General features: G+C 41.5%; 1 protein-coding gene and 1 pseudogene across 1 annotated transcript; both read left to right on the top strand.

The window, feature by feature from the left end:
* Positions 1–382: 382 nt before the first annotated feature.
* Positions 383–1,477, top strand: LOC124079853 (small ribosomal subunit protein bS16m-like). Its single transcript, XM_046425686.2, has one exon. The coding sequence runs from the start codon at positions 477–479 to the stop codon at positions 891–893; it is 417 nt and encodes a 138-aa protein (XP_046281642.1). The 5' UTR covers positions 383–476; the 3' UTR covers positions 894–1,477.
* Positions 1,478–17,377: 15,900 nt separating this feature from the next.
* Positions 17,378–18,067, top strand: LOC124079732 (ras association domain-containing protein 3-like; annotated as a pseudogene).
* The last annotated feature ends 6,919 nt before the right edge of the window (positions 18,068–24,986 follow it).

Below are 24,986 nucleotides of genomic sequence, written 5' to 3' on the forward strand. Positions count from 1 at the left end.
TTTATGTGGCCTGAGAATCAAACCCAGGCCTTACACATGCTAGACGAGCACTCTACCACTGAGCCATAACCCCAGCCCCTTATTTTGTATTTTATTTAGAGATAGAGTTTCACTGAATTGCTTAGCACCTCACCAAGTTGCTGAGGCTAGCTTTGAACTCACAATCTTCCTGCCTCAGCCTCCTGCGCTGCTGGGATTACAGGCCTGCACCACAGCGCCTAGCTCTCATTGAACTTTATTGAAACAAATGGCCAAAGTGTTACTTGAAAGAGGGAAAGAAAGTTTCTGATATTATTAAATCTTGATGTTAAAGAAAATTTTAAATTACATGTAAATGCCTTCAGAAAAGTTAATCTTAAAATAATAGACTTTGGGTCCCAGCAGCTGGGCGCCGACTCTCCCAGTCGCCCTGCGACTTCACCTGCGGGTCTGTATCAGCAGCGGGACTATCCAAGGAGCCGCACGTGGACCGCACCATGGCCCACCTCACTACCCTCCTCTGCAAGGCCTATCATGGGGGCCATTTAACCATCCGCCTTGCTCTGAGTGGCTGCACCAATCGGCCCTTTTACTGTGTTGTGGCTGCTCACAACAAATGTCCCAGGGATGGCCGTTTGGTGGAGCAGGTGGGCTCTTATGATCCACTGCCCAACTGTCATGGAGAAAAACTCGTTGCCCTCAACCTGGAAAGGATCCGGCATTGGATTGGCTGTGGAGCCCACCTCTCTAAGCCTATGGAGAAGCTTCTGGGTCTTTCTGGCTTTCTCCCTCTGCATCCCATGGTGATCACAAATGCTGAGAGACTGCGAAGAAAATGGGCACATGAACTTCTCTTAGCTTCACAGAAAACAGATACAGAGGCTATAGAAACAGAAGCGAGTTGCCTTCAATGAATATAACAGTGGTTACAAAGTCAAGGTCCCCTAAAACACTGTGTGGAGCTCATAAATTTGTTGGGTTTGGAGGTCAATAAATGGAGTTTTCTAAGTTACCATATTCTTCTGGCCTAGCTTAAGCAGAGCCCAGAGATTTGTTTTTGTATAAGAGCTGGGTCTAGATACTAAGCATTTGGGGATATCATTTTGGGGAAAAACTGTGGCTGTGGGGAAGATTGGACTTTGGGTTGTCCTTGGATCATTTGGGCAAATTTACAATTAAAGTTCAAAACTTTCCTGCTTCAAAAACTCCCAACCAGAGTGACTTGACCTATCCAAATGTTTCCTTAATCATTCTTGATCATCCCACAAGAACATAGATCTCTTATTCTTTTTTTGTAATTGTAGATTGTTTTGCTTGACATGTAATTGTAACTTTACAAAGACAAATTGATCATGAAAATTGCTTTGGGGCTGTAATAGCCTACCTTTTAAGGATGAGAAATTAGAAGGAAGCTAATTTTGTAAAGCACCCCAATGTACGTACCTGGAAAGTCCTGTTCAACATATGTTGTATGTATAGGGGAAAAAATAAATAAAGATGGGATGCTTTTTAAAAGTCTACTTAGAAAAAAAAATAATAGACTTTGGGCTGGGGATGTGGCTCAAGCGGTAACGCGCTCGCCTGGCATGCGTGTGGCCCGGGTTCGATCCTCAATACCACATACAAACAAAGATGTTGTGTCCGAAGAAAACTAAAAAAAATATATATATTAAAAAAAAAGACACTTCAAAGAAAGAAAACTACAGACCAATATCTCTAATGAACTTGGATGCAAAAATTCTCAATAAAATCCTGGCGAATTGAATACAAAAGCATATCAAAAAAATTGTGCACCATGATCAAGTAGGATTCATCCCTGGGATGCAAGGCTGGTTCAATATACGGAAATCAATAAATACTATTCACCACATCAATAGACTTAAAGACAAGAACCATATGATCATCTCGATAGATGCAGAAAAAGCATTTGACAAAGTACAGCATCCCTTTATGTTCAAAACACTAGAAAAACTAGGGATAACAGGAACTTACCTCAACATTGTAAAAGCTATATATGCTAAACCTCAGGCTAGCATCATCCTAAATGGAGAAAAACTGAAGGCATTCCCTCTAAAATCTGGAACAAGACAGGGATGCCCTCTATCACCACTTCTATTCAATTTAGTTCTTGAAATACTAGCCAGAGCAATTAGACAGACAAAAGAAATTAAAGGCATAAAAATAGGAAAAGAAGAACTTAAATTATCGCTGTTTGCGGATGACATGATAATATATTTAACAGACCCAAAAGAGTCTACAAAGAAACTGCTAGAGTTAATAAATGAATTCAGCAAAGTGGCAGGATATAAAATCAACACGCATAAATCAAAGGCATTCCTGTATATCAGCAACAAAACTTCTGAAATGGAAATGAGGAAAACCACTCCATTCACAATATCCTCAAAGAAAATAAAATACTTGGGAATCAACCTAACAAAAGAGGTGAAAGATTTATACAATGAAAACTACAGAATCCTAAAGAGAGAGATAGAAGAAGATCTTAGAAGATGGAAAAATGTACCCTGTTCATGGATAGGCAGAACTAACATCATCAAAATGGCGATATTACCCAAAGTTCTCTATAGGTTTAATGCAATGCCAATCAAATCCCAATGGCATTTCTTGTAGAAATAGATAAAGCAATCATGAAATTCATATGGAAAAACAAAAGACCCAGAATAGCAAAAGCAATTCTAAGCAGGAAGTGTGAATCTGGAGGTAGAGCGATACCAGAGTTCAAACTGTACTACAAAGCAATAGTAACAAAAACAGCATGGTACTGGTACCAAAACAGGCGGGTGGACCAATGGTACAGAATAGAGGACACAGAAACCAATCCACAAAACTACAACTATCTTATATTTGATAAAGGGGCTAAAAGCATGCAATGGAGGAAGGATAGCATCTTCAACAAATGGTGCTGGGAAAATTGGAAATCCATATGCAACAAAATGAAACTGAATCCCTTTCTCTAGCCATGCACTGTTGAGAGCCACAGCCGAAGGGGCCCCAGCAAACTTCCAGCTGCCAGCAAACTTCCAGCTGCTGGCTAATGATTGGCTCACAGCAGCCCCAGCAACATCTAGCTGATTGGCTCCTCGGCCCCAGCAACATCTAGCTGATTGGCTCCTCTGCGGTGATGCTCATTGGACTGTTTCCCTGCCCTTTCAGACCACGGAGCTGCTCATTGGGGGACTTTTTTGGCTCCGCCCACGTGACCCAGCCAAGCGGCCTCAAGAGCAGGAGGATTTTGGGAGGTGGAGAGAAGCTTGTGAGGGAGAGAGAGGCTTGTGGAAAGCCGGTGGTGGCAGTTGAGGCTCTGAGGGTTTTTCCTGAGAGGCTGTTTTGTTTGGCGTGTGTGGTTCTAAAAATAAAGTTAGTTTCTTTTGACAAGTGGCTCCTGATTGTGCCCAGCCAGACTGCGGCAATGCACAAAAGTTAACTCAAAATGGATCAAGGAGCTAGATATCAAATCAGAGACACTGCGTCTGATAGAAGAAAAAGTTGGCTACGATCTACATACTGTGGGGTCGGGCTCCAAATTCCTTAATAGGACGCCCGTAGCCCAAGAGTTAATAACAAGAATCAACAAATGGGACTTACTTAAACTAAAAAGTTTTTTCTCAGCAAGAGAAACAATAAGAGAGGTAAATAGAGAGCCTACATCCTGGGAACAAATTTTTACCCCTCACACTTCAGATAGAGCCCTAATATCCAGAATATACAAAGAACTCAAAAAATTAAACAATAAGATAACAAATAACCCAATCAACAAATGGGCCAAGGACCTGAACAGACACTTCACAGAGGAGGACATACAATCAATCAACAAGTACATGCAAAAATGCTCACCATCTCTAGCAGTCAGAGAAATGCAAATCAAAACCAACCTAAGATACCATCTCACTCCAGTAAGATTGCCAGCCATTATGAAGTCAAACAACAATAAGTGTTGGCGAGGATGTGGGGAAAAGGGTACACTTTTACACTGCTGGTGGGACTGCAAATTGGTAAGGCCAATTTGGAAAGCAGTATGGAGATACCTGGGAAAGCTGGGAATGGATCCACCATTTGACCCAGCTATCGCCCTCCTCAGACTATTCCCTGAGGATCTTAAAAGAGCGTACTATAGGGATACTGCCACATCAATGATCATAGCGGCACAATTCACAATAGCTAGACTGTGGAACCAACCTAGATGCCCTTCAATAGATGAATGGATAAAAAAAATGTGGCATCTATACACAATGGAGTACTACGCAGCAATAAAAAATGACAAAATCATAGAATTTGCAGGGAAATGGATGGCATTAGAGCAGATTATGCTAAGCGAAGCTAGCCAATCCTTAAAAAACAAATGCCAAATGTCTTCTTTGATATAAAGAGAGCAACTAAGAACAGAACAGGGAGGAAGAGCAGGAGGAAAAGATTAACATTAAACAAAGACGAGTGGGGGGAGAGAAAGGGAGAGAGAAGGGAAAGCATATGGAAATGGAAGGAGACCCTCAATGTTACACAAAATTACATATAAGAGGTTGTGAGGGGAAAGGGGAGGGAAACAAGGGAGAGAATTGAACAACAGCAGATGAGGTAGAGATGGAAGATGGGAGGGGAGGGGAGGGGGGATAGTAGGGGATAGGAAAGGTAGCAGAATACAACAGTCACTAATATGCCATTATGTAAAAATGTGAGTGTGTAACCAATGTGATTCTGCAATTTGTATTTGGGGTAAAAATGGGAGTTCATAACCCAATTGAGGCAAATGTATGAAAGATGATATATCATGAGCTTTGTCATGTTTTGAACAACCAATAAAAAAATTTAAAAAAAGATGTTGTGTCTGCTGAGAACTAAAAAATAAATATAACAAAAAGAATAATAGACTTTGCAGATTATAACAGGGCCAGCTCCAATCAGTGTCAAGAATTCAGCAGATTTTGCTAATTACTATATGAATGACTCACAACAGAAACAATATTCAATTTTTTATGTCAGGAGAAATCTTATCCTATAATTTCTCTTCCTACAAATATATTCTTATTACATACCATGAGAACATTGTTATAAAAACAATAGTTCTTAGATTCTAAGTACAGTTAAAGATTTAAATTTTTAAAAACTGATTCAATACACTTGAAAGACAGAAATACACATGAATTTATTTGGAATTTCTTTTCACATAAAATGTATTCATTTGTGTATGGGATTTTAGTGCATTGGCTTTATCTGTAGTGGCCCTGAGAACGGCCCCAAATGCCCGGTGATGATGGTGATGGAGATGCACTGGCCACGTGGCAGCCTTTGCGAGTCTGCCAGTCTTCTCTGAGTGCACCGCATCCCTGGTGCTGCTATTGCTCCCATCTCCTGATGCAGATTGAGTCTTGGTATGCAGTCACACGGATGGTCACAGAGCCCCGAAGCCATGGAGGTGCATTCAGACCAAGGGCTCCCTGGCTCTGAAGCTGTGCTGTGCATCTTTCTGTGACTTTTCTTCTTGCCATTAACCCAAGCAGCTGATGACGGAGCCAGTCACTGGCTGGGTCCTCAGTGGTCTTTGTTTTGTTTCATGAGCACATTGGTAATGTACACTAACTCACTAATGAGGGAGAACAATCGGCAAATGATGTAGTCAACTACTGACGACAGATTATAATGAAAATGTAGATTATGATGGAGGAATGATCCATTGTAATGATGCTGCTTAATCCATAATAAAGACCCTTCATCAGTAGTGGGACAGGTGGACACCATGGTCCTGATGGCATTGTCTGAGAAGACAGTGTCACCAGCAGTGTTAACCTGCAGAAATCAGGAGGAAACAGCCAGACAAAGCTCAATCCAACAAGAGGCTGCAAAACAAGTGGCTAGAGTCGTCTTCAAGTGTGTCAGTTTCAGGGAGGACAAATAACAGTGACGGAGCTGGTAAATCTCATAAAGAGGCAAAGGCATGACAGCAGAATCCAAATGACATGTAGCATTCACACTTCAGAAAATCAGTCCCTGCCAGGTGTGGTGGTGCATGCCTATAATCCCAGTGGCTTGGGAGGCTGAGGCAGGAAGATTGGGAGTTCAAAGCCAGCCTCAGCAATTTAGTGAGGTCCCAAGCAATTAATGAGATTCTGTCTCTAAATAAAAGTAAAAAGGACTGGGGATGTGACTCAGTGGTAGAGCACCCCTGGGTTCAATCCTCGGTACCAAAAAAAAAAAAAAATCAGTCCTGAGGAACACAAACTCTAAACAACCCAATCAACAAATGGGCCAAGGACCTGAACAGACACTTCTCAGAGGAGGACATACAGTCAATCAACAAGTACATGAAAAAATGCTCACCATCTCTAGCTGTCAGAGAAATGCAAATCAAAACCACCCTAAGATACCATCTCACTCCAGTAAGATTGGCAGCCATTATGAAGTCAAACAACAACAAGTGCTGGCGAGGATGTGGGGAAAAGGGGACACTTGTACATTGCTGGTGGGACTGCAGATTCGTGCAGCCAATTTGGAAAGCAGTATGGAGATTTCTTGGAAAGCTGGGAATGGAGCCACCATTTGACCCAGCTATTCCCCTTCTCGGTCTATTCCCTAAAGACCTAAAAAGAGCATGCTACAGGGACACTGCTACATCGATGTTCATAGCAGCACAGTTCACAATAGCAAGACTGTGGAGCCAACCTAGATGCCCTTCAATAGACGAATGGATGAAAAAAAAATGTGGCATTTATACACAATGGAGTATTACTCTGCATTAAAAAATGACAAAATCATAGAATTTGCAGGGAAATGGATGGCATTAGAGCAGATTATGCTAAGTGAAGCTAGCCAATCCCTAAAAAACAAATGCCAAATGTCTTCTTTGATATAAGGAGAGTAACTAAGATCAGAGTAGGGATGAAGAGCAGAAGAAGAAGATTAACATTTAACAGGGATGAGAGGTGGGAGGGAAAGGGAGAGAGAAGGGAAATTGCTTGGAAATGGAAGGAGACCCTCAGGGTTATACAGTGGAGGGGGTAGAGAGAGAGGAGGGGAGGGGAGGGCAGAGGTGGGGAGGGGGGAGGGTGGAGGATGGGAAAGGCAGCGGAGCACAACAGACACTAGTATGGCAATATGTAAATCAATGGATGTGTAACTGATGTGATTCTGCAATCTGTGTATGGGGTGAAGGTGGGAGTTCATAACCCACTTGAATCAAAGTGTGGAATATGATATGTCAAGAAATTTGTAATGTTTTGAACAACCCACAATAAAAAATTAAATAAATAAAAAAGAGAAAAGGGGCTGCAGGAGATTCCAGCCTCAATTTGTTGTTTGTGTGTTTCAACAAACTCCTTGGAGTCCCAGAAAAAAATCTTTTTTGTGATACTGGGGATTGAACCCAGGCTGTTTCACATGCTAGTCAAGCACTTTGCCGGCAACCTACAACCCTAGGCCATTTAAATTATTATTATTATTATTATTTACTTTGAGACAGGGTGTTACTAAGGTGCCCAGGCTGGCTTTGAACTTGATTGAGATCCTTGTACACCAGCCTCCAGAGTCACTGGGATTACAGATGAATACACCATGTTGGCCATAATATTTTTTAATTAAACAAAAGAGAGTTTTTTCCTAGAGGTGGTCAAGCTGATATTCTTCCTTTGAATGCAAAGTTCTGGTTTTTTATTCACTTCACTAAGTGCCAATCTTTGAAAACTGTGTAACTCCACTTTCATTTGATTTTCTTTTTTCTTTGTGATTAGTATTCACAGTTCAGTGAGCAGGTGGTAATGAAGCTGGTCACAGGTTGGATCCTTAGTGGTTATTTTTCATAACTGCATAATGATACAGCATAGAACTCCATCTGAAAGAACAAAGATCTGCAATGTTGGGCCCCATATCCTCAGGCAAAAACCTGCTTCCTAGATCCAATGGCCTTCAGTCCCCATGATACTTCTGGGTCTCTGTGGTCCTACTCTGAGACCCCTGCTCTGTTCTGAGGCCTGCAGCAAAGCAAGTGAACTGAACAACAGATTCAGGTTTTGCCGATCTTCAAAACATTTGTTAAATTGTGTTAGAATTTGTTATATAGACCATTTAGTTGTTTGTGTGATTTATTCTTTAAATTATCGTATTAAAATAGTTTAAAGATATAGAATAAGCAAACAAAAGGTTTTCATGAAATGCTGGGACACATGTGAACCCTAAATCACCAGGAGATTAAGTGGTAGAATTCTCTCTCCCACTGCTCAGCAAGGCTGGCTTCTCTTGTTTCCTCTGCACTAAAGACCAGGTGAACTGGGGCTGGGGAAGCACAGGATTGTGGAGACCTGCAGGGCCCCCGCCCTCCCGTATGCTGGACACCTCTCCTCAGGGCCGCCCCATGCGGGACCCGACTTGCTGCTGCCTTGAAACAGGTCCTCAGACCTCCTGAGCGTCCCATCATGATCCTAAGGGAACTGGTCCCAAGGATTTCTTTCAGTTCCCTTGCTGCTTCCAGGTATAAACTCAGAAGGTGTGACCTACTTCCTTCTTTACCTAGCAGGAAAAGGAAGCAGGAGACTCTTCCTCATCAGAATTTTGGATCATAAATCTGCACTTTCTTCTAAGGCAGATCATATTAAAATGAACTGTGATGAGTTGAGAATTAGGTTTACTGGGTTTGTATAAGCAGTCAGCAGCGGAAGAGAGGTGGGGAGCGCGGTTGTAATTGGTAAAACATCATCTACAAAGTCGATTCCCTGTTTAACATCTTAAAAATGGAGTTGAAACTGAACCGAAGTTTTCATACCTATGAAGCTGCCTAATGCAGATTAATATTTTGTTTCACCCCACAATCCTAGTAAGTAAAAAATTTTGTTAGTCTTATAAACTGTAGATGATGGACTTAACTACATTAGCTTTGTTCAAATTTATATTGATTTCATAGACCTAAATAATTTTAATTCCATAACCTTGGTTTTCTAAGTGTGTATACTTCATTTATTTTTTTTCCTTCGTGTGTTGTTATTTTGAATTTAAAAATCTGGTTGTCCCTAAGGCAATGAAAACAGTATTCTTATTTTTAAAAATCCTTCTTCTTATAAGGAAATTGCATGAACACTGAGACTAGACTAGAAATTTTATAACAAAATTCAATATACACTTACTTTCAATATAGATGACTTTTTCATTAACTAAGAAAATTATCTTAGCTTTTGCTTTCAAGTAATTTTGGAACAAATAACTTCTTAAATTTAACAGAGGGAAAAAGAGTTTCACTGCCAATTTTTTGGTCCCTCAGTGTTATAGGGACAGAAAATAAGAGAGAAGGGGTGCAGGTGCAGGATGAAACGGAACTGGTCTGAACACTTTTCATCACACCTTTCCCAGACGGGACCCCCGTTAACCCTCAGCATCCTGGTGGAGGATGTCACAGTTCCCTTTTGCTGAAGGAGGAGGCCAGAGCCAGCACCTGCTGACCTGCAGGTGGCTTCAACTCAGGCCCACCGGCTGCGAAACTCGGCACCTGCGCTTCACCACCTGCATCACGAAATGCACATGTGCGTAAATATTGTTTGTCTGCATTTCCCTAAGAGCAGAGGTAGGATGTGCCTTGATACCTGCTCCACTGTGTTCCACACAAGGCCTGAGTCTCGCGTGAGTGCTCAGAAGCAGGCATTGAACAAAGAACCCCATGCAAGAATGAACTAGAAATTATCATTAAACCTCACTTCACTTATAATATTTTGAAAAATTTATTTTTAGGCCATGAAAAAGGATGGTTGTAGAAATGTGGTGTTAAGTTCAAGACTGATTTTACTGAATCCATTGAATGGAATATGCGACTACCAATGAAAATCACTATCTTCCTTGTAGATCCTTCAAGAGTTAGAATAGCAAAGCTTATTACAACATCTCTAGTTCAAAGGTTGACAAGGAAGATGTTTGGAATCTCATTAAGTGGGCTCCTAATACAATCATTTGCAATGGAGTGTCTGCCCCAAATAGAGCAATAACTGACAGGGTCCTAATTAGGTTTACATTACCCTAAGAACCAAGTCTATCTTAGTGAACACAACCAGCACCTGCAGAAGGCCACTCACAATCCCGCGGTGTGTGCTGTAACGTGGTTGCACGTCACCAATGCCTTATAGTCTGAAGGGTACTTCTGATACAAAGGTTATGGAGCTCTCTTTTGATCAAGCACTTCCCATCTTTCACATGTTCTAGACTCATCCAGTTTGTGTAACTGGCTGGGGAATTGGTGTCTCAGTGAAGAGTATGTCTATTTTGCAGTTGGTACTTCTAAGGGGAAAAGTCCAAATAACCTGATTAACTATACGCAAGACTAAAATAGTCCTTCTGGACCTGTTACTGGTTTATTAGGTGCAAAATAAGCTTATAAGTGCTTACTTTTAAATTCCTTATTGTTTTTTAGCTCCTGGACCACTGTCTAAAACTTCTGAAATTGACAGTTCTGTCTTTTCTGAGAATGTTAGTTTCTATTTCATGCTTAATCAGTAGAAAAGCAAAGAATACTGAATTTTAAATATCACATCCTTGCAATGCTTACCTTTTAGTGTGTTCATTTGACTTAGCTTATAAAGGTTGTACTATTTCATACAAACATACAGAGAAAACTGAGGAATTCTGTGAAAACTGGATATATGTATTTATGTAATCTTTTTGAATCTTGTTCGAAATACTGAAATTAATCATTTTACAGCCTAATTATGTTCATTTCTGCTAAATTGTGTAACCACTACCATCCACTTTTAAGAATTTCTGTTAGAGGTTTGGAAACTTAGAGAAGTTGCCTTTGATCTCAAACGGTTGATCTTTCTGTTTGGCTTTTGTTTTCACAAGTTTGTCATGTTTACCTGATCCTTTTCCTATATAAGTATAAAAATAATTCATCAATGCTGTTAAGTGCTTTTGATCCTAATGAAGGGGAGTCTATCTCCCTAGTAAGTTGGGGAATCGGTTTGCTTCTCATGGAGGGCATGACACACTTTTAAAAAGTTGTGATGCCCTTAAACATTACTTTTCTCCAACATTTTGCCCAATTTCATTCCCAGGATCATGTACATGTGACACATTCTATTAGGATCATGTTTAGGTAGGGTATGGTTGGAAACTTTCCGGCGAGCAAAGCATATTATTTTCTCTTCCATGCATATCTGAAGATGGTGTGGGACTTTCCAGTTCTAACGTCCTCCTTTTCTTTCTTCACTCATCAGTTATTGGTGGAGCCTTTTATACCAGGCTCTGTGCAAGATCAAAGAATCAAAGACGTTGAAAAATATCCCTTTGGTCCAGGTTCTCGAAGAATACTGAAGTTGGCAACCACAAGCAGACACAGTGCAGGTAATAAGAACTATAATGGGAGGTGTCCAGTAGTGACCAGTCAGCTCGGTGCAGCTAGAGGACCTCAGAGAGGTGAGGACCCAGGCTTTGCTCTGGCATTTGGGGAAACTGAGAGTGAACATCTGAATGTTCAGACATCTTCATCGGGGTAGCTCTGGGCCACAGAAGTCCAGCCATGCCAGGAAGATTGGGTCCAGCGGTCTCCATTTCCAGCACTGTTAATGGGTCACCCTGGGTAGGCCACTTAGCATTCTGGGGCCTCAGTCTCTTTGGGGGAGACAGATTCCAGGCTCAGGCATAGTAAGACACACATTGTGGGTGCCCAGGGAAGTTAAATTATAGATAGATTGCTGGTGAGAAGGACAGCAAGCCACCAGGGGTAATGCAAGGAGCCAGGCTTCTATCTTCCCTTGTATTTCGCCTGTGTTTCACCTAAAGGTCAGCAGAAAGGAAGTAAAGTGGCAGAAGAGGTGATGTGATGGACTTCTTGAGGCATTCTGTAAGATGGTCTGTGAGAAAATTCTGTATGGTCTTTCAGTCCACCTGGAATGTGGTGAAAATCCAGTCTGGTTGTCTGGACTTGAGATGGTGAGACACAGACTCCAGCTCCTGGGCATAGGAGGAAGGTTGGTGATCTGCAGAGGTACTGGCTGGAGGCACAATGTATCTCAGGAGGTGTTGGTAGCCTGGATGCTCTCTCAGACCCTGGGGTCTCCGCCAAGCTCCCTGGGCTTGGCTAAGACCCAGGATGTCTATTTTCAAAGGGTCTACAATGCTTTGGGGATGGCGGCTTAGTGAGGCCCAGCTACAGATGGCCCTATCCTCCTGCCTCATGCAAGACCATAGTAGCGCCAGCGAGTAAACTCAACAAGTGAAGCTAGAAGCAGTCGTCACTGTGATAATATTTTAAAGTGGCTCTGTTTTCTGCACTTTTAAGCAGCATGATACAATGCACACATGTTAGAACAGATCGAAAAAGGGACAGCTTCACCCTCTCCCTTCCTCTACTCTACCTTCTGCTGTTTCCCTTCACAGCCATCTGCCTGGAAGCACATTGCTGTACTCTCTCTGTGACTGAGCCCTGTAGGGACAGCTGTACCCCGAACCTGGGTTAGTTCAAGGATGGCTTAGCAGGGACTGAGGGTGGAGGAAACCATTGCCACCCTATGTTGCATCAGCAACTCGGTACACTGCAGTTGAGAGACTTCCTGGCATATTTCTCCAGATTGACATGGTGTGATACAAGCAGGGTCCTCTTCTTATGTTTACTAGATTTTCAGAAACATCTCTTTTTTCATAAGTTGAATACCATGCTAGTTTAGTTTACTTGCTAAATATTTCTGTGGTCATGGGTTTTTCCTGCCAAGATATGCCTAGTGTTGTATTCCTACATTATATTTCACTCTTTTTAGTTGAGACAAGCATATGATGAATAATAATTTAAAATCATGGTCAATGCAATCCCAAAATAACTATTTTGTCTAAGATTTAAGAAGATTGAGTGGGAAATAAGTTGATGCCAGTGATTTTATTTTTCCCTTTTCTCTTGTTATATCCACAATTTTTAAATTCTAAACCTCATCTCGGGAATTTGTTTGGTGCCTGAAGTCCCAATTCATCTGTTGCTCTGGGACTCTATGACCTTTTCTCTCAATTCTTAGAAGGTAATGTGCCCTTTACAACCACTTTTACTTTGTTTTATTTTCTTTCTCTTCCCCTGGTGACTTCATTTTTAAGGTCTTATTTTTAGTTTTGTCTTTATTGATCTTTCTCTTCCTTATTGATCTGGTCTTTCATTAAATGTGATATATTTGTGGATGATAAAGATAATTGAGTGTTGAAAACCAAGTCATTGATTTCTCACTGGAAGACAAGGAGAACAAGAGCAGGAGGTCTGACTGGATTTCAACCCAGACCCTGGATGTCTAGGAGTGAACAGCTGAGGGTGGGATTTAAGAGCCTCTGCAAATGCAAGTAGATCCCAGGTGAGCTGTGAATGCGGGTAAGAGGCAGATGGCCTCCTGCAGGCTGGGCTTGCACTGTGGCCCCCACCCCATCCTGTCCCCAGCTGGACCCGTGGGTGCAAGTGGCAGCTTTGTTGATGAACTGGTCTTTCCCCTGCGTTCCCTTATCTGCTGTAGAGAGGAGTTTATGATCTGATTATGTTCTTTTAACCTTAATTTTTTTTGTTTTTAGTTGTAGCTGGACACAATACCTTCATTTTAATTTATTCATTTTCACGTGCTGCTGAGGATTGAACCAGTGCCTCCACATACTAGGCAAGTGCTCTACCACTAGGCCACAACCACAGCCCTAACCTTACAATTTTAATGACAAAACAAACTTGCAGTTAAGATATAATGCTTTTTAATTTTTTTAAGTTGAAGATGAACACAATACCTTTCTTTAAATTTATTTATTTATTTTTTATGTGGTGCTCAGGATTGAACCCAGTGCCTCACACATACTAGACAAGTGCTCTACTACTGAGCTGCAACCCCAGCCCAAGATATAATGCTTTTTAAAATAGACTATACTGGGGCTGAGGTTGTGGCTCAGTGGTAGCACACTTGCCTGTGTGAGGCACTGGATTTGATTCTCAGCACCACATATAAATAAATAAAATAAAGGTCTATCAACAACCAAAAAAAATCTTTAAAAAATAGACTATATTTTATTTTTTCAATCTACTTAATTACTTGATTTAGGAACTAAATAATTTCTTGTAATTGACAATGTGAAGAGACATACCCAAAGAGATTCCTATAAGGATGTGCACTGCAACATTCTTTGTAGGAAGGAAAGGTTGGGAGTCACTTAAATGTCCATCCATAATTCCAACAAGAATGCCCTGCAAGTACTAAAATCAAAGTGCCGTGCTGCCATCTGAAGACCTCTGACATGTATTCAATGGACACAGAAAGACGTGGCAGAGCCGTTAGTGCAATCCTGCTATGGCTATGCTCACAGGGAAACAAGGGCATGTGTACAGGGTCTCGCTTCTGTGTCTGAGGCAGGTAGCTCAGGGGTGGGCTGGGGTTCCGAGCGCTTTCTAGGTATGTGAGTTCTCACTGGGGGCAAGCATCATGTGGCTGTTAACAAAAGTACAATGGAGATTTCCTTGCTGTATTCTGATTACTATTTTAAGTCTTCAGAAAGAGTCTGATAGTTCTTCCTTTTTCCTTCTGATCCTTTTCCTTTCCCTTCCATTCAACAACTTGAATAAGCAATCAGGTGGGGCTCAGCAAGGTAGCTACTGCATGGAGGTGGGGCCTGGTGTGGAGCCCAGGGGGACAGAGCAGGACTGTGCATGGGTGTGCAAAGGCAGGAGGGCTTGAAGCCCGGGAGGTGTGAGGAGGGCAACCTGGTGGGAGTCAGCCCACTTCACAGCCCCTACAGAAGAGGGGTCGACCCCAGGGAGTGAGAGCCGTGGTGGGTGAGGAAGTGTCCAGGAACCCGTGGCCCAGCAAGGATAGTGCTAGTGCTGGTGGGCTGGGGAGCCCCTGACACATGGGAGCAACAGGATGGGTACGAGAAATCAACTACACCAAGGGGATAGGCCAATGATTATGTGTGTTAAGTTTTGTGGGAACCTAGCTTCTCAGTGTCTGAAAGGGCAGCACAAATATAGACAGGGAATGTGAAGAGTGAGTCCTCAGTGTTGGACAGATGCTGGATGCAATAGTATGATTCATGGATTTCAGTACACAGAGAGATATAGAAATTAATTTATATTGCAAATACTGTACCTCTGTATCTAGATGTAGTTGTTTAGATATCTGTGTGGATAGATTATATGACATATTAAAGCACATATGCATACATGTATATATATGTATACATAGAGTTCCTTAGCTCTGTCTGCTGCTGAGGTATTTTATGCACATACAGACATATTGAAGCACACGCACGTGTATATAGTTGCCTGCGAGTCCCCCAGCTCTGTTCACTGAAAGGTGTTATATGCATATGCAGACATATTAATACACATACATACATGAGTATGTACGTGTGCAATAGAGTTCCTGAGCTCTTTTCGCTGAGAAGGTTTGTGAAAAACCAACACCCACATCAATGAGCTCACCTAGCTCCAAATCTTGGCTTCTACATATCATTCTCCACTAACAAGAATCAGGGCTTCTTAGAAGAAGAGCTGGTTCTGGAAATGGGGTAAGAAAAGTAGAAGAGCTGAGACTCTTTTGTTGTGTCAGAAAGAAAGTGCCCAAAGAATGATAGGGACATATTAATTCAAAGGGGCTCCCACTGGTCAAACCGGGGACAATTAAATATCAAAGTATATAATGACAATATCCAGCACCAAACACAGAGAGACAGATTATAGCCTCCTGAATAAAACAGGAACCTCAAGCCCATACTGATATAAGTAAATGAATGAATGGTTTGATATTTTGATGAGGAGTTGGATAGTTACAGTGGACCCAAAGGCTGAATGTTTTCTCTGGTATGTGTCTGCTAATTCACAATAAGTGGGGGGCTAGCGAAGAATGGAGGTACTTTGGATTAGACAGAGGGGAAAGGGGTGGACAGCAGAATGAATCAGACACCATTACCCTATGTGCATATATGATTATACGACCATTGTGATTCTACATCACGTACAACCAGAAGAATGAGACGTTATACTCTATTTATGTAGGGTGTGTCAAAGTGCATTCTATTGTCATGTGTAACTAATTAGAACAAAAAATAACCTCCCAAAATAATCATAAACTACAGAGGAAGAAAAAAGCCACAGTCCAGTGAAGCACTCTGGCAGCTCAAGTGAGCAAAGCGAAAACACATTGCTTGCTATATTTATTTTAACTATTACTTTCAAATGTATCTGAGTGAAATTGAGAGGTAAATTAGAAAATGGAAAATAATCACTAAGCTGATCTTGCTAAGTCTCAAAATCTTATTAGATGATACTCACACTTTGCATCACGGAAATCAGCTCCTCAACACAATGCTCTCTAGAACAAGAGAGGACTGGAGCATCGGCTCTCTGTGAGATCAGTGCAGCAAGACTGACCCCACGTGCCCAGGCCAGGCAGCTCTTCAACCCCAGGGGATGTGTTCTGAATGTGGGAGGAGCAGGGAGCCCCTCCAGCTGCCAGGTAGGGTGAGTGGCAGCCGTGGTGCCTCTGTCATTAGGAGTCACTAAGGAGCCCACAGTCACTTGCAGATGTTGTTCCTCAGTACTTATCTGCAGCATCAGTGAAGAGGGGGCTTATTTTAAAATAAAATTCATGGAATAATATAAATCAGACAAAAAACATGGTGCTTGCTTGTGTAAATACACATTTTGCCTTTTGCTTAAGTTTGTGAGGCAGAATGCAAAATTACAAATATGTGTCTTTTCCTTGTGTATACACATACAGTAATGGTGTGGTTTCATACATACCCACTAATGAAAGAATGATTCTTGGAAACCAACCTGGGAACACTTTATTCTTAACACCTCAACAGAATTTTAGAGTTTTAAAAAGTCGTTTTAGGTTTTAACAATCACATCTATCATCACACAATTGTATAATTTAAGAATTTTAAATTGTGGTAACATTATTTCATTGTTTTTGCTTCTGCTAGAGGGAAAGGGCATGGATGGCACAGGAATGTCACGTTTTTGTGACAGACATTATTTCTGGTGTGGGTCAGGGTTGGAGATTCTCTCTGGCAGGTGTGCCTTCAGCATTTCCTTCAGCAGTGCTTACTAGCTGCATGATCCTGAGTCAGTTCCTATGTGAATAGAATCAGCACTTGATGTTGGTAAGGAAACCTTCTAGCTTAGATGGTTTCTGTGGTTCCTTAATTAACATACTTTATGAAGCCATTACCAGATGCATTACTCTCTTGCTCATTGGGAAGTAGCTCAGGTTCAAGTCTTTCTACGGAAGCCTGGCCCTCCTGCTAGAGAGTGTGTGTGATAACTCCTGAGTCAGGTGACCCAAGAAACTCCTGGCAGGCGGGAGGGGCCCAGGCGTGCAGCACTAGGGCCCGCCGGCGGCTCGGGGCCACCCCCTGCCTGGCCGCCTGCGCCCCGGGGAGGCCGCCCGTGCTCGACGGGACCAGCAGCATGAGCAGCGGCTACAGCAGCCTGGAGGAGGACGCCGAGGACTTCTTCTTCACCGCCAGGACCTCCTTCTTCAGGAGAGCCCCCAGGGCAAGCCCCGTGCCGGGCAGCAAGATGTGGAGAAAGAGAAGGAAATTCACCATTACCTCAGCAAAGAGGTATCAAAGAGAAAGTTCATGAATATAATGTAGCTGTCACAGACAAGTTGAAGATGACCTTGAACTTAAATGGGATTTACACTGGTTTCATTAAAGTGCAGATGGAACTCTGCAGCCCTGCACACACTCCTCCCAGCGCCGGGACAGTCACCCCAGCAGCGTTGGCTGCGGGAACACACTTCACCTCGGCAGCACCAACACTGTGGGCCAAGTCATCGAGGCCCTGCTCACAGTGTCTTGTGACACTTTATAAGCGTTGTCATAGGGAAGACCAAGTCTATGCCTGCAAGCCCTCTGACCGGGAACATCCACTCCACCTGCGTTTGGTAGCAGGGCCCAGAACCCACACACTCAGTTTCGTTCTTCGGGAACATGAAATTGGAGAGTGGGAAGCTTTCCGCCTTCCAGAACTGCAGAATTTCTTGCGCATCTTGGACCAGGAGGAAGATGAGCAGCTGCAGAACCTAAGAGGCGCTACGCGGCCTACAGACTCAGGCTGGAAGAAGCCCTTGGCGAGGTGTGGAAGCCTGGCTAACGCCGGGGGCATCTGCCAGGAAGGCCCCAGTTGGGACCCATGTTCAAAGAGCAGCCAGTGCCTCTCTTCAGAGAGCTGTTGTCTTGCCCCATGATGCTAGGGTCTTCTCCTTTTATCTCTTAGTTCCCAAAGCCTGGTCACGCAGCCTGCCGCACCTCATGCATCCTGCCTAAGGGACTCCGCGAGCTCCTTCTGTTAGGGCATGGCGGTGTTACCTCTTGCAAGCTGCGAACCTGTAGGCATCAGGCGCGTTCTAGAGTGCTCGAAAGCATGAACTCTGGGTTGTTTTTTTTTTCTTTTCTTACTCTCTTCTAGTTGTTTTAATTATGTGATGATGTTAAGCTTTCGGATGTGCAAATGAGTTTTTAAAAGCTTAACAAGGAGTCTCTGAATACTTGTCCTATGTTGAAACTACCTGTCTGTATTTTTGTTTTTTTAACAGTAAAGGAATCTATCCATGTGAACGGAAGGCACAGGAATCTAGGAACTCTGGGGAATTTGGGAAGGATTTTGTAGGAGTTTGACAAAGAAAGTAAAAGCAAGTTTGGAAAAAGGATTGTGTAGAGGTGAGGGCTCCGAGGGCTGAGGAAGGTGGCAGGGGTAAGTTGGTGGTAGAAAAGAAAGGCCTTGTTATTTGCTTGTAAATGAGTTAGATGAGAAGCATTCAGTGTTGAGATGTTAAATGTGTTTTAGGATTACTTGATTTCCCAATGAGAAAAATGTGGGGCAGAGCCAAAGAGGTAGGAGCTAACCCCAAGGAAGGACCCAGCAACTCTGGAGAGTGAGGCAGGTGGACGGAGGTGAGCCCAAGGTGGGTCTCATGCAGCTGGATCTGACCCCTCCGTGCCTGGACACCCAGATTCTCCCCTCTTCAAGTGAAAGGTCCCACTGGTGTGCCTGGTCTGTGTAGGTGGGGGGTGGTCAGTTAAATTTATATCATATAGTTGTGTCTACCCCCAACCCCGCTGTTGTTTCCAAAGTTGAAAAGGAGTTTGGGTAAGGGCAGATGTTTTCTCCTCGATGATCAGCCAGGAGGTTTATCAAGTACAGGGCTCATATCCAACTTGTGACAACCATTCCCTTCTCTTTTATTCCACCCTTCCTTCATTTTCCTCTTCATTACTTCTTCCCTCTCCCTCTCCCCCCTCTCCTCCCTCCTTTTCCCTCTCCCTGTCTTCTGGTCTCACATGCTATAGAACAGGGATGTTGAGTAAAGACCCAGCACTACCACATCATCCTCAGTTCTGAAGGACTTGACTGCAAGGAGGAGGGCCCTCAGGATCGAGGGAAGTCCACACTCAGCTGACCACACACCGGGTGTTCATAGTGAAACTATTGAACAAAAGTGCATGTTCAACCAAAGAAATGCATGTGCAATAGAAGCCTTCCTTAATACAGGCAAAATAACCTCATCTTCTGCAGTGACTTACAGATCTGAGAACAGCGGGGAAGGTGTGCTGTGGTTCCAGTGGGGCCTTACAGTCACTATTTTTTTTTTACATTTTTTTTTTAATTTTTATTGTTGGCTGTTCAAAACATTACATAGTTCTTGATATATCATATTTCACACTTTGATTCAAGTGGGTTAAGAGCTCCCATTTTTACCCCATATACAGATTGCAGAATCACATCAGTTACACATCCATTGATTTACATATTGCCATACTAGTGTCTGTTGTATTCTGCTGCCTTTCCTATCCTCTACTATCCCCCCTCCCCTCCCCTCCCCTCCCCTCCCCTCTTCTCTCTCTGCCCCCTCTACTGACATTCATTTGTCCCCCTTGTATTATTTTTCCCTTTCCCCTCACTTCCTCTTGTATGTACTTTTGTATAACTCTGAGGGTCTCCTTCCATTTCCATGCAATTTCCCTTCTCTCTCCCTTTCCCTCCCACCTCTCATCCCTGTTTAATGTTAATCTTCTTCTCATGCTCTTCGACCCTACTCTGTTCTTAGTTACTCTCCTTATATCAAAGAAGACATTTGGCATTTGTTTTTTAGGGATTGGCTAGCTTCACTTAGCATAATCTGCTCTAATGCCATCCATTTCCCTGTAAATTCTATGATTTTGTCATTTTTTAATGCAGAGTAATACTCCATTGTGTATAAATGCCACATTTTTTTATCCATTCATCTATTGAAGGGCATCTAGTTTGGTTCCACAGTCTTGCTATGGTGAATTGTGCTGCTATGAACATCGATGTAGCAGTGTCCCTGTAGCATGCTCTTTTTAGGTCTTTAGGGAATAGACCGAGAAGGGGAATAGCTGGGTCAAATGGTGGCTCCATTCCCAGCTTTCCAAGAAATCTCCATACTGCTTTCCAAATTGGCTGCACCAATTTGCAGTCCCACCAGCAATGTACAAGTGTCCCCTTTTCCCCACATCCTCGCCAGCACTTGTTGTTGTTTGACTTCATAATGGCTGCCAATCTTACTGGAGTGAGATGGTATCTTAGGGTGGTTTTGATTTGCATTTCTCTGACTGCTAGAGATGGTGAGCATTTTTTCATGTACTTGTTGATTGATTGTATGTCCTCCTCTGTGAAGTGTCTGTTCAGGTCCTTGGCCCATTTGTTGATTGGGTTGTTTGTTCTCTTATTGTCTAATTTTTTGAGTTCTTTGTATACTCTGGATATTAGGGCTCTATCTGAAGTGTGAGGAGTAAAGATTTGTTCCCAGGATGTAGGCTCCCTATTTACCTCTCTTATTGTTTCTTTTGCTGAGAAAAAACTTTGTAGTTTGAGTAAGTCCCATTTGTTGATTCTAGTTATTAACTTTTGTGCTATGGGTGTCCTATTGAGGAATTTGGAGCCCGACCCCACAGTATGTAGATCGTAGCCAACTTTTTCTTCTATCAGACGGCGTGTCTCTGATTTGATATCAAGCTCCTTGATCCATTTTGAATTAACTTTTGTGCATGGCGAGAGAAAGGGATTCAGTTTCATTTTGTTGCATATGGATTTCCAGTTTTCCCAGCACCATTTGTTGAAGATGCTATCCTTCCTCCATTGCATGCTTTTAGCCCCTTTATCAAATATAAGGTAGTTGTAGTTTTGTGGATTGGTTTCTGTGTCCTCTATTCTGTACCATTGGTCCACCCGCCTGTTTTGGTACCAGTACCATGCTGTTTTTGTTACTATTGCTCTGTAGTATAGTTTGAAGTCTGGTATCGCTATACCGCCTGATTCACACTTCCTGCTTAGCATTGTTTTTGCTATTCTGGGTCATTTATTTTTCCATATGAATTTCATGATTGCTTTCTCTATTTCTACAAGAAATGCCGTTGGGATTTTGATTGGCATTGCATTAAACCTATAGAGAACTTTTGGTAACATCGCCATTTTGATGATGTTAGTTCTGCCTATCCATGAACAGGGTATATTTTTCCATCTTCTAAGATCTTCTTCTACTTCTCTCTTTAGGGTTCTGTAGGTTTCATTGTATAAGTCTTTCACCTCTTTTGTTAGGTTGATTCCCAAGTATTTTATTTTTTTTGAAGATATTGTGAATGGAGTGGTTGTCCTCATTTCCATTTCAGAGGATTTGTCGCTGATATACAGGAATGCCTTTGATTTATGCGTGTTGATTTTATATCCTGCCACTTTGCTGAATTCATTTATTAGCTCTAATAGTTTCTTTGTAGACCATTTTGGGTCTGCTAGGTATAGAATCATGTCATCTGCAAATAGTGATAATTTAAGTTCTTCTTTTCCTATTTTGATGCCTTTAATTTCTTTCGTCTGTCTAGTTGCTCTGGCCAGTGTTTCGAGAACTATGTTGAACAGAAGTGGTGAGAGAGGGCATCCCTGTCTTGTTCCAGATTTTAGAGGGAATGCCTTCAATTTTTCTCCATTCAGAATGATGCTAGCCTGAGGCTTAGCATAGATTGCTTTTACAATATTGAGGTATGTTCCTGTTATCCCTAGTTTTTCTAGAGTTTTGAACATAAAGGGATGCTGTGCTTTGTCGAATGCTTTTTCCGCATCTATCGAGATGATGATATGGTTCTTATTTTTAAGTCTATTGATGTGGTGAATAACATTTATTGATTTCCGTATATTGAACCAGCCTTGCATCCCAGGGATGAATCCTACTTGATCATGGTGCACAATTTTTTTGATATGTTTTTGTATCCGATTCGCCAGAATTTTATTGAGGATTTTTGCATCTAGGTTCATTAGAGATATTGGTCTGTAGTTTTCTTTCTTTGAAGTGTCTTTGTCTGGTTTAGGTATCAGGGTGATGTTGGCCTCGTAGAATGAATTTGGAAGTTCTCCCTCTTTTTCTATTTCCTGAAGTAGCTTGAAAAGTATTGGTATTAGTTCCTCTTTAAAGGTTTTGTAAAACTCTGCTGTATACTCATCCGGTCCTGGGCTTTTCTTAGTTGGTAGTCTTTTGATAGTTTCTTCTATTTCCTCAATTGATATTGGTCTGTTTAGGTTGTCTATATCCTCCTGACTCAATCTGGGCAGATCATATGACTTAAGAAATTTATGGATGCCTTCCCTATCTTCTAATTTATTGGAGTATAAGGATTCAAAATAATTTTTGATTATCTTCTGTATATCTGAAGTGTCTGTTGTGATATTGCCTTTTTCATCCCATATGCTAGTAATTTGAGTTCTCTCTCTTCTTCTCTTCGCTAGCATGGCTAAGGGTCTGTCGATTTTGTTTATTTTTTCAAAGAACCAACTTTTAGCTTTGTCAATTTTTTCAATTGTTTCTTTTGTTTCGATTTCATTAATTTCAGCTCTGATTTTAATTATTTCTTGCCTTCTACTTCTTTTGCTGTTGTTTTGCTCTTCTTTTTCTAGGATTTTGAGATGAAGTATGAGATCATTTATTTGTTGGTTTTTTCTTTTTTTAAGGAATGAACTCCAAGCAATGAATTTTCCTCTTAGAACTGCTTTCAATGTGTCCCATAGATTCCGATATGTTGTGTCTGTGTTTTCATTAATCTCTAAGAATTTTTTAATTTCCTCCTTGATGTCTTCTATAACCCATTGATCATTCAGTAACCTATTGTTCATTCTCCAAGTGATGTATTCTTTTTCCTTCCTTCTTTTATCGTTGATTTTCAGTTCCATTCCATTATGATCAGATAGGATGCATGGTATTATCTCTACTCCTTTATATTGTCTAAGAGTTTCCCTATGACATAATATATGATCTATTTTTGAGAAGGATCCATGTGCTGCTGAGAAAAAAGTGTAACTGCTTGATGTTGGGTGGTATATTCTATATATGTCAATTAAGTCTAGGTTATTAATTGTGTTATTGAGTTCTATAGTTTCCTTATTCAACTTTTGTTTGGAAGATCTGTCCAGTGGCGAGAGAGGTGTGTTGAAGTCTCCCATGATTATTGTATGGTGGTCTATTAGACTCTTGAACTTCAGAAGAGTTTGTTTGATGAACATAGCTGCACCATTGTTTGGGGCATATATATTTATGATTGTTATGTCTTGTTGGTGTATGGTTCCCTTAAGCAGTATGTAGTGTCCCTCTTTATCCCTTTTGATTAACTTTGGCTTGAAATCTATTTTATTTGATATGAGTATGGACACTCCAGCTTGTTTCCGAAGTCCATATGAGTGATATGATTTTTCCCAACCTTTCACCTTCAGCCTATGTATGTCTTTTCCTATCAAATGCGTCTCCTGTAGGCAGCATATTGTTGGGTCTTGTTTTGTGATCCATTCTACTAGCCTGTGTCTCTTGATTGGTGAGTTTAAGCCATTAACATTTAGGGTTATTATTGAGATATGGGTTGTTCTTCCAGCCATATTTGTTTATTTATGTTACTAAACATGGTTTGTTTTCCTCTTTGATTATTTTCCCCCCTTTAGTGTCCTACCTCCCACTGTTGGTTTTCATTGTTATTTTCCATTTCCTCTTCCTGTAATGTTTTGCCAAGGATGTTTTGAAGAGATGGTTTTCTAGCTGCAAATTCTTTTAACTTTTGTTTATCGTGGAAGGTTTTAATTTCATCTTCCATCCTGAAGCTTAATTTCGCTGGAAACACAATTCTTGGTTCGAACCCATTTTCTTTCAGTGTTTGAAATATGTTATTCCAGGATCTTCTAGCTTTCAGAGTCTGTGTTGAAAGATCAGCTGTTATCCTGATTGGTTTACCCCTAAAAGTGATCTGCTTCCTTTCTCTTGTAGCTTTTAAAATTCTCTCCTTATTCTGTATGTTAGGCATCTTCATTATAATGTGTCTAGGTGTGGGTCTCTTATGATTTTGCAAATTCGGCATCCTGTAGGCTTCTAGGATTTGGGATTCTGTCTCATTCTTCAAGTCTGGGAAGTTTTCTCGTATTATTTCATTGAATAGATTGCTCATTCCTTTGGTTTGAAACTCTGTCCCTTCCTGTATCCCAATGACTCTTAAATTTGGTCTCTTGATGTTATCCCATATTTCTTGGATGTTCTGCTCATGGTTTCTTAACAGTCTTGCTGAGCTGTCTATGTTCTTTTCAAGTTGAAATACTTTATCTTCATTGTCTGATGTTCTATCTTCTAAGTGTTCTACTCTGCTGGTAGTATTCTCAATTGAGTTTTTAAGTTGGTTTATTGCTTCCTGCATTTCTAGGATTTCTGTTTGTTTGTTTTTTATAACCTCTATCTCCCTGTATAGCTGATCTTTTGCTTCTTGGATTTGTTTATGTAATTCATTGTTGAAGTGATCTTTCATTGTCTGATTTTGCTGTCTGATGTCTTCCTTGAGACTCCAGATCATCTGAAGCATGTATATCCTGAATTCTTTATCTGACATTCCATCTGCTGCAGCTATTACCTCTTCTAACGTTGAGTTGACCTGCATTGCTTGTGGTCCTTTCTTTCCTTGTCTCTTCATACTGTTCATGTTCCTTTCTACTTGGTGAAACTGTTGTGCTATTGAATTTTCCCCCTATATATTTA

The sequence above is a fragment of the Marmota monax genome, unplaced genomic scaffold (assembly GCF_021218885.2).
Source record: "Marmota monax isolate L192 unplaced genomic scaffold, Marmota_monax_Labrador192_F-V1.1 WCK01_AAM20220418_F8-fsc00028, whole genome shotgun sequence".
Lineage (NCBI taxonomy): Eukaryota > Metazoa > Chordata > Mammalia > Rodentia > Sciuridae > Marmota > Marmota monax.

Coding starts and splice junctions, on each gene's coding strand:
- LOC124079853 (XM_046425686.2), top strand. CDS start 477: ATGGCCCACCTCACTACCCTCCTCTGCAAGGCCTATCATGGGGGCCAT.